This window comes from Saccostrea cucullata, unplaced genomic scaffold (assembly GCF_032062105.1).
Source record: "Saccostrea cucullata isolate Sc308-1 unplaced genomic scaffold, CSIRO_AGI_Scuc_v1 ctg664, whole genome shotgun sequence".
Taxonomy (NCBI): Eukaryota; Metazoa; Mollusca; class Bivalvia; order Ostreida; family Ostreidae; genus Saccostrea; species Saccostrea cuccullata.
This window is the reverse complement of record NW_026928756.1, coordinates 43,071-57,315: the sequence shown is the minus strand read 5'-3', so window position 1 is coordinate 57,315 and position 14,245 is coordinate 43,071. Positions and strand designations below refer to the sequence as shown.

Genomic DNA, 14,245 nt, shown 5'->3' with positions numbered 1-14,245 from the left:
CATTTGTGACTTATTCATACTTTATATTTGCCTGATTGTTACTTTTAACGTGTGAAATGCGTTAATTTTTCAAACCCAACGGCATGTATGTAATCTACAAAACGCGCGTCGACCCTTTATGACGTCACAGAGAAATTACGTGGAACGTTTATCCAAACGCACATCTATGACCTCTTGACCCCAAACCTGTATTTACACAGTTATAAAAACGCTTGCCTTCAGTAGTTTTATGTAAAGGAAAACATTTGCAAATGTAAATATTACATTTTGTAACATTGCATATTTATTGTATAAGATTATCATGTAAGCAACATTCCCTTGTGCGGCATGTAGACATTGTTTTTTGATGTTTGTTTGTTGGTGTGTTTTTGTTGGTTTGTTTTTATATCATACAAATTAGTGCTTGTAGCTATCCTAATTTTAACATCCAACAATAAGTAATGACTCAAACCAATTAACACACATTGATTAATATTTGTCTTTGTCTTTGCTACAAAAACAGGCAAAGTTTAAAATTATATATGACTTTAATCCTCTTCAAGGTATTTCAAATTTTGACCCCGTCTCTGTCATATTTAATGCAGAATGCATGTGCTAGCAATGTAGTAATGTAACTATGAAAAACTACATTCAACTATCTATAATCTACAACTATAAAACTTAGACAAGCTCAATTTCTCAGTTATAATTCCTTTTCTAAAAGTGAGACTAAGATCAAAAGTCTAAGTTTTATGGCCCCTGCGACTGAATTCTAACCTGCCGACAAGTTATACTAAGTCTTATATTCACTAGTCTTATCCTTATAAACTATTTGGTAATTTTCAGAATCGACCCGGGCCCTTCCCCTCATATTCTAAAACAAATCAGGGGTACTGTAAGCACTGATCTCACAAAATGATACTCATTCCCTGCACTCATATTAGTATAATGGCAAAATGCATTTCTTAGCGATATGCGACAGTAACCCTTTAAACAGTACATGTATTTCTGAAAGAATGTCAGTCAAATTCATGATCTTATCATGGGAAAACATGTAAGCATGTTGCATAACTGTTACTGCTTATAATAATCTGGTATATTATATAAGGGCTGCGATAAAGATGCTTAAGATGCTTGACCTACAAGTACCGATGTGACCTAGTAAAATAATACGCACTTACTCCATGACATTTGTATACAGGGCTTATTGTTCTGGAATGTTTCAATGACCCCCCGAGTGCCTTTAATTTATTATAAATGAATATTCATAAATGTGTTTAGAAAAATGGCCAATATATATGTATGATTTATGTTCATACTCTATATTTAAACTTCAATTTGTATACATGTACAGTGAACATTGAGCTCACTAAATGATACCCCCCAGCCTCCGTTATGAATATATGTCTATGTTTTGCTATGGGAAACCCCGAATATGTGTCGGATCAAAAACAAAATAGGAGGTAACAATGGCAATACTAGGATGTAATAAAGATTCTATGAAAGTCTTATCAAATGTCATTCAGTGGTATGAGAGGAGTTGCGGATAAGAGATGGGTACCCCAAAGCGTAACAGACGGACGGACGTATAGCTAGACGAATGGACGGACAGACAAACATCCCGATAATGATATACACTTTTCAAGCAGGGGGTATAACTAGGGTAATATTTTATGATATTGGTGGAATGTGCAAAGGGAAGAGGAAGTTCTCTCTTAATCTACCTATGACGTGATGTCTACAACGACTTACGGAGTTAAATGTTGAACTTATACATATGTTCTATGTAATCAGAATTTTACAGATAATATCTACATGTAATGGTTGTGAAAACCGATGTGTATATGAACATCCGATGTAAGTGAATGACACTTTGTGGCTATTGGAAACTTAAAAGTCATTTCCTGTGTTACAAAATATCCTCCACCCATAAGCCTCTATTACAAAATCTATACTGAAACCCACTTTCAGTATAGATTTTGCAATAGAGGGTAATATTATCCACGGATATCAATTTTGGCCTACCCGTTCATATCTCTGTCTGTTTGTCTGTCTGTTGTTAATATTGTCTGTGAGTTTTGCATTGAAATTTTATATCAAAATACAATTGATTTTGAATTTAAAAGGGAGGATTAAAATCGGTAATTCATACTTGCAAAATCATTATTTTTCCAACAATTTTTTTTTATATAATTGTCTCAATGTCTCAAAAAATAATCCCATAATGATTATGAGGTCGAAATATCAAAGGTAAAAAAAATTTAGTTATTGCTAAACTGATTTTGATACTGAAAGATCAAGGTAAACATGGTCAAAGCAAAAAACAATGTACATATGCAATATGGTTTTCAAATTATACATGTACCTTCATTGCTTTTAGCTTTTTCAATGAAATCTTTGTCAAAACTCCTGGAATCTAAAAGAGAGCCTCAGTTGAGTTTACGAACGTAAGGACGTAGTAAATAGTTATTTCTTCTAGAGAAAATCATACTGTGAATTTTTTTTTCTCTTTGAATGTTCGCACTGAAATTTTATACCTTAAGTCGATATAAGAAAAATTCTTTTATTACTGATTTTTTTTAAAGAAATTGAGGTCAAATATGTCAAATAACAAGACTGAGATTTTAAAAAAATTAGTTAATTGTGCGTCATTTACAAGTAGTTTTTTAGGTTCTCTCTAATTTTGCAAGGAAACATAAGATCACAAATTTCCTGAATTAAAGATAAACACACCAGTTGACTTTTAAATCAAAAGCTGAAAGAAAAACTTAAACTCAAATTCGATCTTTTTTCTTTCTCTTTTAGCATGTTTGAAGTCTTTTCATCCTTGTTATTTCTCTTTGGCCGTGACACGAATTCCCCGAATGAGCTTTTCGACCATGTGTCTTGGTCTGGTAGAAATACTGTAAAATCACTTATTTTCGCTCGGGTTTAATTTTCGTGGTCTTCAAGGTATGAAGAGATCCACGAATTCATATCCACCATAAAATGACATTGTTCACATATATTACTACTGAACAATAGTTCACAAAAACTTGACCCCTCTAAAATATGTGATTTTACAGTAAGCACAGAATTGCGATAACAATTTTTAACCCCACTGACCTCCATCAACAAGTAGCTTACATGAAATAAAATCTGATAATTATAATTTAATGCACAAATGACAACGGAAATTGCATGCTGTATATTAATCGTGTAAAACTATACTCTGTACTGTGCATGTCCGTGATTGTATATACATGTAATAAAGTTAGTGACACGTACATCATATGTATATTACTTGAACTAAATACTAATTCTTAGTTTTCATATAAGCACTGATCTCCCAAAATGATACTCATCCCCTACTGTCAGATGAGAATAATGGCAAAATGCATATCTTGGTGAAATATGTTGATGAAATTCTAAGTCCCAGGAGATATAGATACACGTAACACATGCTTGATCAGAAATGCTTTAAAAAAACTCATTAATTTAACTTTAACTGGATGCATGTCCACTCATTACTCCAAGGGTCAAATGGATTTACATTATCTTCTGTGTAATGTAAAAACTGTTCTAACAATAATTTTATTGATGTTGTTTCTTTATTTAGTTTTAAATTTAATGCTGTAGTTTACATGTTTGTACAGATGTTCTCGATTCTATGTCTCAAACCTGAAACATAAACATAAGATGACCAAATCAATAGAAATGGAAATAACAACTGTAAAATGTAACATAAACATAAGATGACCAATTCAATAGAATTAGAAATAACAACTATATATAAAATGTAACAAAATAAATTTTAAAAATTAAGTTGAAAATACCAGGTACACAGCTTCATATGCTAAAAAATAAGTGTAAAAATTTTTAAACAAATCCTTGGAATTCAAAACGGCACTGAGTTGAGATTCTGTGAATATTTTATTAAGAATTAGGGTGCAGACAAGTTAAGACGGACACTTTGAAGTGTATCAGAATGTGAAAATCCAAATGAGAAATTTACCCAAGTATTTAAACGATCTTTTTCTTTTTTCATTTGTATTTTTGAAGTTTTTTTCCCATTCTTATTCTTTCCCTTGGGTTACACCGGGACACGAATTCCCTGATTTAATTAGCTTTCCGACCATTTGTCTTTGTCTGGGAGAAATTAGTGCATCTATTCTCTATTGAGAAGTCGATGGCTCGTTTCAATACTCCCCCTCGAAACAAGCCATCAACTTCTCAATAGAGAATATTAATGCATCATAAGAACTGAATTGCGATCATACCAATTTTAACCCCCCACTGATCTCCATGACCATATAGCTTACATGAAATACAATCAGATAATTATAATTAAGTACACAAATGACAACGAAAATCCCATGTTGTATATCAATAGTGTAACACTATATTCTACACTATGCCTTGAGTATGTGTCAGTGAGTGTACGTACATAATAAAGTTAGTCACACGTGCATGCTGAATGATATATTATATGTTTATTACGGAGCTAAAATTATAACCTTTTTTTTAGTTTTCCCTTATATATTATATTTATAATACATGTAGAACTATGTTCCTCTGCTGCAGGAGAAAAAAGAGAACAAAAACTTGTCTTTTTTATTTTTTAAATCAAATTTAATCATGTTTCAAAAAAAAGAGAGAGAAATCTAAAAATAACACTAGCTACATATTTTATCTTAATCAATTTTTAACACAAATCATGGATTCAAAAGGCAGCTGAAGAAATATTGCACATATTGTTACTGTTAGAGTTTAATGGCTAGCCATGCATTTTATGCAGATGTACCGTATATTCCCCTTCTGGCTAATTAACACGCCTGTGATCTGGAAGCACACTGCCAATCTCAAACAAAGGCGAACACGACTAACTGGTTCCCTGTCTTTCATTATCCCGACAGAATCTAAAGATGGGTTAACCTCCAATCATCTTGTTACGTCAAATTTCTAAAATTAAACCAAAAGCGAAGCACTGAAGAAATTTCCATATTTCCATCAAACATACAAGAAATTACATTGATTTATGAGACTTAATTTTTGACTTAATTATAGTACATATATGCATAAATTTACTTTGATTCAAAAGTATTTCAGGGAATTCAAACTATAGATTTGGAATTTTTTTAAGAGGTCAGGGTCACGTTGAAGAGTGACTGGTGCTATTAATATTGTTGGAGAGGCAAAGGCAGAGAACCAGTCCATGGAAAAATACTGCAACTCAGCTACAATCTGATTGGTTCAGCATTCTGATCATGGAATGAATATCCGTGAAATCAATTGCATTAGCAAATTTTTAAAGTACCATCGATAAACTTTTAATGCCTCCTTGTGCATTTTGCATCTAAGTGAAAATCTGACATCTCACGACGAGAAAGTGACCAAATTTTAATCTTTACTTTTTATTAGCAACAGTGGCTTGAAGTTTTTATATTATAACTCTATGGTTTCTGATTCAAACAATTTATACCGAAAGAAAATTTTAAATTTAAATTTAAACTTTTTCATTTGAAACCAATAAAAGTAGGAGTAGGAGTAAAAATAAAAAGTTAATGTTGAGAGAAATGGATTGATTTTTGTTAAAATGAAATGAAGATCAAAGCGTTCTATCATATGAAATCTTCTTTTAATATTTTGCAGTGATCTAATGAGAGAAAGAGATGTAATTAAATTGGTGCATTATATAAGCAAAAAAGTCAATTAGTTTTGGTTAATTTCCCGAATAAAGAGTTTCAGTAAGGAACACACAATAATTCTAATGTCAACATAGAAAAGCATCGTGTGCAATTTATAGCAACACTACACTTTATACATTCTTTTATTTCATTGATTTTTTTAGTAACTTAATTTATTATGCATATGTTAATATGACAAACTTTTATCGAAATAATTTTAAAATTATAACAATTTGAGTCTTGCATATAAAAGTAAATTTTACACTTTTAACCACAGATATATTATTTATTTATTCTTTTTTAAATTTCATTTAAAGTTTCACGATGATGGGATTCAAAGTGACATCAATTTATATTAATTAATAAGGATGGTTTCAGAAAGGTAAAATAAACATTTAATTTCAAAATCATTGTAGATTTCTTTCTTACAGAGTTCTTCCCCCTTTAAAAATTAAAACGAATGGGGACTTTTAAATAGGATTTATACATTACGTCGTCCGATTAGCATTACAGGGATTAGCCTCCACATTTCTTAGTGCATTATTTATATTTTAATGATCACGAATAAAATTGGATGATTAGAAAACTCGATATTTGTGAAGATGACGACTTCTGAAAGTGGTAAACAGTTTTCTTTTTAAATTTTAATTTATAACAAAAATTTCTATATGTGAAAAAGAATTTATAAAAAAAAAAATTACACATGTATCATTATTTCATGGTGAATCGTTAATATGCATTATGATACTGGTATTTATTTCTTTAAATTTGGTTTGAGAATGAAAATTAAATCAACCGAATTTTTATTGATAATAACTTTTCCATTGAAGATCAGCTTTTTGGAAAAAAAACTTTGAAAATTAAATATGAAAACGTGCTGTTAAGTAAAACTGTGTTTATTATAACCGATTATTGAATTCATTGACTTCTGTGTATACCAGATTTTTAATACAGACAAAGTAGCTTAGGCGCTATAAATCTGTGTAACCTTTAAAAGACCATTTTTTATTACTGGTCATTTAAACTCGAACCACGTCTAATGTACATGTTATTTGGTGTGTTTAAACAGACACTTTCTCATTCTTACGTTCTCTAATTATATATTTTTTTCCGCCATCTCTTTTGTTTATTTGCACTTCCATATTCCATTTTCGATTTATTTAGAAGACTGAGAAAAAATTGAAGAATACAGTGTGAAACTTACAATTAAAAATATAAAATTTACTAAAATTGGGATGAATAATATAAAGTACTGCATACATTTTTGATTTTCGTAGATGTTATTCTTGAAAAACAACAGAGTTTAAATAACTCAAATTCTGACTTTTCATTAATTTCATTTTTTTTAGAAATACATGTATTCTTTATTAGATAGAAACGAAGGATTTTGTTTCAAGATTATCTTTTATGAACATAAAATTCTAAAAAGCAATTTTTGTCACACAAAACAATTCGACCTTGAAACTTATATTAAAATTTAATTTTTTTTTCAGCTTTGAAAACTTATCAAAGCTAATTTTGAAAATTAATATTTTGAATACTCAGTATTTCAAATATACATGTATATTTCATTTCAATATTTTTATTAAATAGAAAATTAACAGCGTGTTAAATAAAACCTACCAGGGAATTTCAAACCTTAATGGGCCTTGCTGGGTCAAATCTGTGTATAGCAATGAACGTTAAATATCAATTGAAATCGTTTTTGTATTGCTTCTCTTTTTTAGGCTTAGACAAGTATATCTTGGTTGGAATTATTGTTGGATCAACAATGTTGGTGATTTGCACATGGTTGATTACCGATTTTTGTTTATATCATCGAGAAAAGGCAAAGCATAAAGATAAGAAAAACCATAAATTCTACACAAGGAAACCAAAACGTTTACAAATGCACCATGTTTCATTGCAAATGCCATTGCCCCTTACCAATCCTTCCGCTCCTGAGCAATCAACGGACATAGATTACTCAACAACGAAGTTACAAAGAACAACTTCGCCTGTTCAAGCGCAAGTATCTCATTCGACAGTGAAATCACCAAGAACAACGTCACCCGTTCAAGCGCCATTATCACCAACAGGCAATACCCTCTCCCCGAAACAAAATAAGTTGAAGAAAAAACTTAAAAGAGATAAGGCCTTGGGAAGTTCTCCGAGAAACATGCATAAAAAATCTTCCAATGAAAAGGGTTCATTCAGACTTTCTGAGGATGAAGAGTCAGATTTTTACTCGGTGTTAAACGATGATAAAGCTACAGAAGACTGAGGAGTTCCAATCGAAATAAAATCAAATCAGCAAAAAATCTTTATTCTATAGTTCCTGGTTTGCTTTTCTGTTATTTTCTTTGATCTTAAGATGCTTATTTTGCGTTGTGCTACGTGCTTTTCTTTCAAAAGAATATGACGTGGACATTGTGCTATTGTTGCAAAAGGATACCTGTTATTTTTGCAAAAGATGTGATATAAAGTTCCAAAACATACTCATTCTGACCCACACACACCCTTACAAACATCCTCCCCCACCCTTACATATACCCTCATTCACGCTCATACATAGTGAGAGGGGGAGGGAGAGAAATTAAAAAAAAAACACGAAAATAACGAAAAGAGTTCAATAAAAAAAAATATACACACCTAAATCTGTGAACATTGCATAGAATGAGGACCATTGGAACAATTTTCAGAGATGAAGTTTGGTACATAGACTGAGTAGAAAAGATAAAGAGAGAAAAAATGTTCTTATTCACGCATAGACTATTGTGCAAAACTGTTTTAAAAACAATTTAAAAGCTATTTTTAGAAAAACATGTGAAAGTAACAATTTTAAAACTTTTAAGATTATCATGTGTTTAATAACTTAATGAATAATAGTTTACAACATTTTGTTGGTCGTCGTTTGTTTGTTGCCTTTAACACTCACAGTAACTTTAATAACATAATATTTTTCAATATTATATGCACAAGAAAAAAGAGAACAAAGACTTTTGTAAGTTATACCAGGTATGTAGGACAGTCAGTTCTTCTGTTCATTAAAGGTATATTTTATAAAATGTTTTTCAGTTGTGTCATAATGATAATCGACTTATATTTTTGAAAACAAGAAGTGTTGTATATTTTTAGTCTACATACTTGTTTTCTATCCCATGATTTGACAGAATTAATGTATTTGCTGTCCATGTTTGTATGCACTTCCTGTTTGGGTCACGATGACAAATAACTATAGTGATGAGACAACTTATAAGATGCCAGCTAATTTAGGTAAGCATGGTCAACTGTTTTGTTCACGATGACAAATAATTAAAGTGATAAGATAACGTCTTATATACCAGCTAGTTTAGATAAGCATTATCATTTTTCAAGAATATAATGCTTTTAATACAAGGGTGTTACTTGGGGATTATAAGATTTCATAAGAGGAAACTCTGTATATCATAAATGATACTAGCAGTCATAAATATAATCACTGTCATGCAGAAATATTTTTTACCAACACAAAAAGATCTCTTGGATTCCATATATGAAATAGATAGCAAGACTTCGGCAAGCAGCAAGATATGCAAAAATATAACTTGCATTGTTACTACTTGTATGCTTAGACTCGAATGAATCCTATTAAGTTAAATATATCAAAGAACAAGAAATACTGCTCTGTATAGGAAAAAGTAAATAATGTTTAATGTTTGAAAGTTAGTTAAAGAAGACTGATGAAGAAAACTCAAATTAACTTATATATTCAAATATTCTTGTTTATAATTTGAAATACTTTTTTGCCTTACCTGACTTTTAAAAAAGATGACCGAGGCTTCGAAGATGACTAGAAAGGCCAATACGTTTACCGAGGCGTGAATAAAAAAAAGTCTTAGATATTATCCAGGAATTAATATTAATTTTGTTAAAAGATTTATTGATTTTTTTAACTCGATAAATAATAATTTAAACATTGTGTCGGTCTTTTGACGGTTGCCTCGAACTTAAGTAATCTATGTAATATTTTTCAATGTTATGTGTACATGTAGGTCATTTTAGATATATTTTATTAAATGTCTCAGTCTGGACATGATGGTAATCGATATGCAGTGTTGCATATTTTTAGTCTTTGGTAGTTTTCTATCCTATGATCTGACAAAAACCAACTAATGTACTAAGTATTTGTTGTCTATGTTTGTATACATTTCCTGTTTAGGTCATGATGACAAATAATTATAGTGACTAGACAACTTATAAGATACCAGCTAGTTTCGGTAAGGTGGTCATATGAGTATAATTCTTTAAAACAAGAGTGCAACTTGAGGCTAACTAATCCTTATTTTAAGAGGAAACTCTATAATATATAATGATGCATGTATTTGCAGTCATAAATATAATCAATGTCAGGCAGAAACACATAATTATATCTTTTGGATTCCATATGAAAAATATGTAGTTATAAAAGACTTCGGCAAGTAGAAAATATGCAAAAATATAACTTGCCTTGCTATTACTTGTATACTTAGAGAGTCGAATTAATGATTTTAAATTAATTTTATCAAATAACAAAACTTCATTTAGAGTAAAAAATAAACAATTTTTAATGTTTGAAAGTCACTGTTGATTGATGAAGAAAAGTCTACACATGTAATTGCCTTATATACTTTTATTAAACTTTTCTTGTTTACCTTGCACAAGACTTTATGATTTTTAAAACATTGTAAGACAACCAGAAGTCAATTATATTTATGTGAATAGGTTGTCGCCGATAAATCCCTTATTTTTTGCTAAGGGTTTAATACTCATTGTTATCCTTTATTTTTATTTTTAGAAAAAAAAGGGTTCCCATGTCGAAATGTTGTTAAAGGGATTGGGAATCTTATCATCATCATAAAATTTTCCTGCTAGATGTCAAAGAGTTGAAATAAAATTTCGAAGTTTAATGTACTACCCAGATATAGCACAACTTCGTTGGCCCAACATTGGCGCACAGTTGTTGACTGCGTTGGTCCAACATTGGCGCACAATTGTTGACTGCGTTGGTCCAACATTGGCGCACAGTTGTTGACTGCGTTGGTCCAACGCTGGCAACCTAACATTGGCCGAATGCAAGTTTGCTTATAGGCACGACGTTGGCCCAACATGGACAACGTTGGCACAACGTTTGACGATTTTAAATCTGCATTTGGTTAATGTTGACCCGACAATGGCTTAATGTCCATTGCCAACAGTGATTAAATTGTATCAACATAGGCCGAACAAAGAGTACTTTTTGTGTTGGCCCAACAATGGCCTATTATCTGTTAACTAACCAACATACATGTACCATCGATGACTTAATTAAGGTCAAGTGTCCAGCAGTTACCAACCAACCCTTGCCCTGGAGCTTTAAATCTTGACTTTGAGTGTGAATGCAATCAAAGAACGAAAATTATTTTGTTATCTATATTATGAATAATGACAATATCCAATTTATCAATTAAACACTTACAAGAGGGTTACAATGAAACAGCTACATGTGCCGTATACATGAGAGTGTAACAGTTTAAAAAGAATGCGTCTGAAATTTTATATTTTCAATTGAAACAAATTATAGGAAATGAAGATACAATTAAATAGGAGATGCATGTTTCTGGAAATCAACTACCAACAAAATCCTCTATAACAACATGAACATGCAATATTAGGAATTAAAGGATAAATGTTACGTGTAAGACCAACCCTTAATGTCTATTGAAAGGGTTGGCAAAGTATTGCTATGTTTCAGAGGTTTCAGTGGCCAAGATATAAATAATACAGTATGTTTTCTCCTTGTTTAGCATTTCAGTATTCAAAAATAGATAACCCTCAATCTCTTTGGTATCTTGTAAAAAAAGTATTAAGATCACGTTAACAGACATGTGGTCTAGAGCCACGACGATGGTGCATTTATAATGCATACAAGTTTGCATACTTGATGCTATAGTCCTATCTTCAAATCTCGATCTTATGAATTTTTTTATCATATTCGTTAATATTTGATCCATTTACATTCATACATCCATAAACAAAAATTATCATAATCTGTAGTAAGTGTTCCAGGACCCATTCATTTTTCATTTATTGGCAGAATGCAATTAACATGGTTTTTCTCTGTGAAGATATTGCTATGGGTATCAATAATAAATGTTCTTACTTTGCGTGTATTTTACTTTTGGTAAATCTGGTCAAACTTGAGAATGAACTGCAGTGGTATTGTTCACGCTTGTGTAACTGTAAAAGATAAATGGATTTTATTTTCATGATTCAGATGCAAGGTAAAAATTATATTTGACAATATATTTTCATATGTCTCAGAATAGCCCAAGCATTGCAAAAAAAGTTTTTTTCAAAGATCTGGTACTATATTTAAATGCATGATTATCTTATTCGGAATAGATAGCTCTTTCTTGGTTATAAAATAAGTTAACATTTCTTTTTTTTTTAATTTCTTTACTGTATAAACAAAAGCATGACAGAAGTAAACTAATAAAAAGTTAAATATATTTAAATAATAAATATAAATGTATTTAAAAAATCCAATATTACATGTTATTTTATCCACTTAGGTCTTACTTTAAATTTAAAACCAGGAATCGGAAAGATAACGAATGGTAATCGTGCTCAAAGGTACAAATAAAGAAAACAAAAGCAGAGCACATACAAATCCCCCAAAAACATCACGGGTGGAATCAAGTGCCATGGGGGAGGGAAATCATCTCTTTTTGACCGGTAACACAGGCAGTAGTCTCTTTCTATTTATTGGGTAACGATTAAACGAAATAACTATACATTATAAATTCAGTATGAAAACAACGGTCTGTACTTTGTATTGAAGATATCAGTCCACATATTTTACCCTTAAAACAAATTTTATCGGCAAAGAAGGTCTTTGTCGGCAGAAGAATTGTTGACTTTTTGATATTTATGTAGCATCAGCATTTTGTATTTAGTATATTGCTGTTTACAAACTACATATAAGGAAAGTTAAATTCACTATAAATCTAGTTATGTTACCACCAATGATTTTCTCTATTACACATCCAAATACAAAATAAATTTGTAGGACTGTTCTGTGTCATTTATTTTGAGGTCATTGGGATATATCTAATCAATATATATAAATTTGAAAATTATACAAACAAAAAAATTACTTCTCACTGATTTTGTACAGATGTACATGACATGTACATTATCAGTGTGAAGTCAATGTTTTTGGAAAGGTGTACATTATCTTTCAGGTCTAGAGAAGTACCAGCTTGTTCTTCTGATCGTCGGATCCACAGTAAGTGTGGTTGCTACATGGCTGATAGTGGACTTTTGTCTATATCATCGTGAAATAAAAGCAAGAAGAGAGAAAAAGAGAAAAGAATCTTGGCATCCTCGCCAAAATAAACCGCCACGCTTGTCAATTCCTTTTACCAAAAAAACAGGATTGAATGCATCATCCGTTCCTGTGGCGGATGCTGAAACTAATGGACAAACAGGTTTCCAGAAGTTTCTTAGTTTCTTTAACATTAAAAAGAATGAAGAAAACCAAAATAATACAAAGCAACTTGAGAAAAGATCGCAAAGCTTTAACGACGCTAATCTAAAAGGGAAGAAATTTATTTCACCAAAGAGCCGACGTTTTACTGAGATCTTTTCAAATAAAGTAGCAAATCTGAATGTTGATATCGATTCCAAAGCAACAACAAAAAAGGAAGAAAACAGAAAAATACCAGAAAGTACAGAATGGAATCAAGGTTCCACCGACAGAGAAAATCTTCAAAGTGCAGACAGTGGACATTTTTCCGAAGGTAAAAGAGGGGGTGAAACAAAATGGAAGACTGAATTTTCTGAAACGGATAAAGCAGTAAAAGATGAGTTTAGTGACGTTGAAGAAGAAGTTGGAATATCAAGGTCAAAGAAAAAATCAAAAAAGAAGAAAGATGGGAACAGCTCCAGAAAGACATTCTCTCTTTTACATCACAGATACCTCTGAAAAAGAAATGAAGATTTTGATAATATTGATAAATGCTTTGACAGTACATGTAGATTGATTTTAATGCAAACGTTATCATTAATGATCTCACATACATCTGATTCAGAAAAGTTCTCATTGCTTAATAATATTCGCACTTAATTTTACAGCTGGAGTCCATATGTATGAAAAAATGTAACTATGAATATCATTTTCAAAAATATTTACAAAACCTTTTTTCTGATAAATAGTTGTTTTTTCCATTGCTTTCCACTGATTGTCAGGAAATTGCATCTACAAAATCTTAAAAAAGGGGATTGCCTGATTAAAATTCATCTACAATACTAGTATGTAATCTTCTTGATAACTTTTAATAATTAACTAAACTACTGTGCAGTTTGGTTTCTAATGTTTTTACTGTCATAACATGACAACTGTCTCATCTTTTAAAATCAAGAATCAATGTCAAATTTGAAACAAATGATTTTAGAGCATTTAAAAAGTAACTTTCAATTCCATTGACGTACATGTACTCTTTCCAATTTTCTTAAAAAGTGACAGCAAAACTGATCTCTTTTAAAAGCAGAATTCTTTTTCGAGGTAGTTTTTATATTTACTACAGGATAATTATTCTATAATAAAGGAGGAAGCTTTA

General features: G+C 30.9%; 2 protein-coding genes across 2 annotated transcripts; both read left to right on the top strand.

Moving 5' to 3' along the window:
• The first annotated feature begins 6,160 nt into the window (after positions 1-6,160).
• LOC134278647 (uncharacterized) lies at positions 6,161-9,602 on the top strand. The gene is made up of 2 exons (XM_062760944.1): positions 6,161-6,266; positions 7,373-9,602. Exons 1-2 carry the CDS (start codon positions 6,248-6,250, stop codon positions 7,906-7,908), a joined length of 555 nt encoding a protein of 184 aa, XP_062616928.1. The 5' UTR covers positions 6,161-6,247; the 3' UTR covers positions 7,909-9,602.
• A 2,240-nt stretch (positions 9,603-11,842) lies between these two features.
• LOC134278646 (uncharacterized) lies at positions 11,843-14,245 on the top strand. The gene is made up of 2 exons (XM_062760943.1): positions 11,843-11,905; positions 12,869-14,245. Exons 1-2 carry the CDS (start codon positions 11,875-11,877, stop codon positions 13,609-13,611), a joined length of 774 nt encoding a protein of 257 aa, XP_062616927.1. The 5' UTR covers positions 11,843-11,874; the 3' UTR covers positions 13,612-14,245.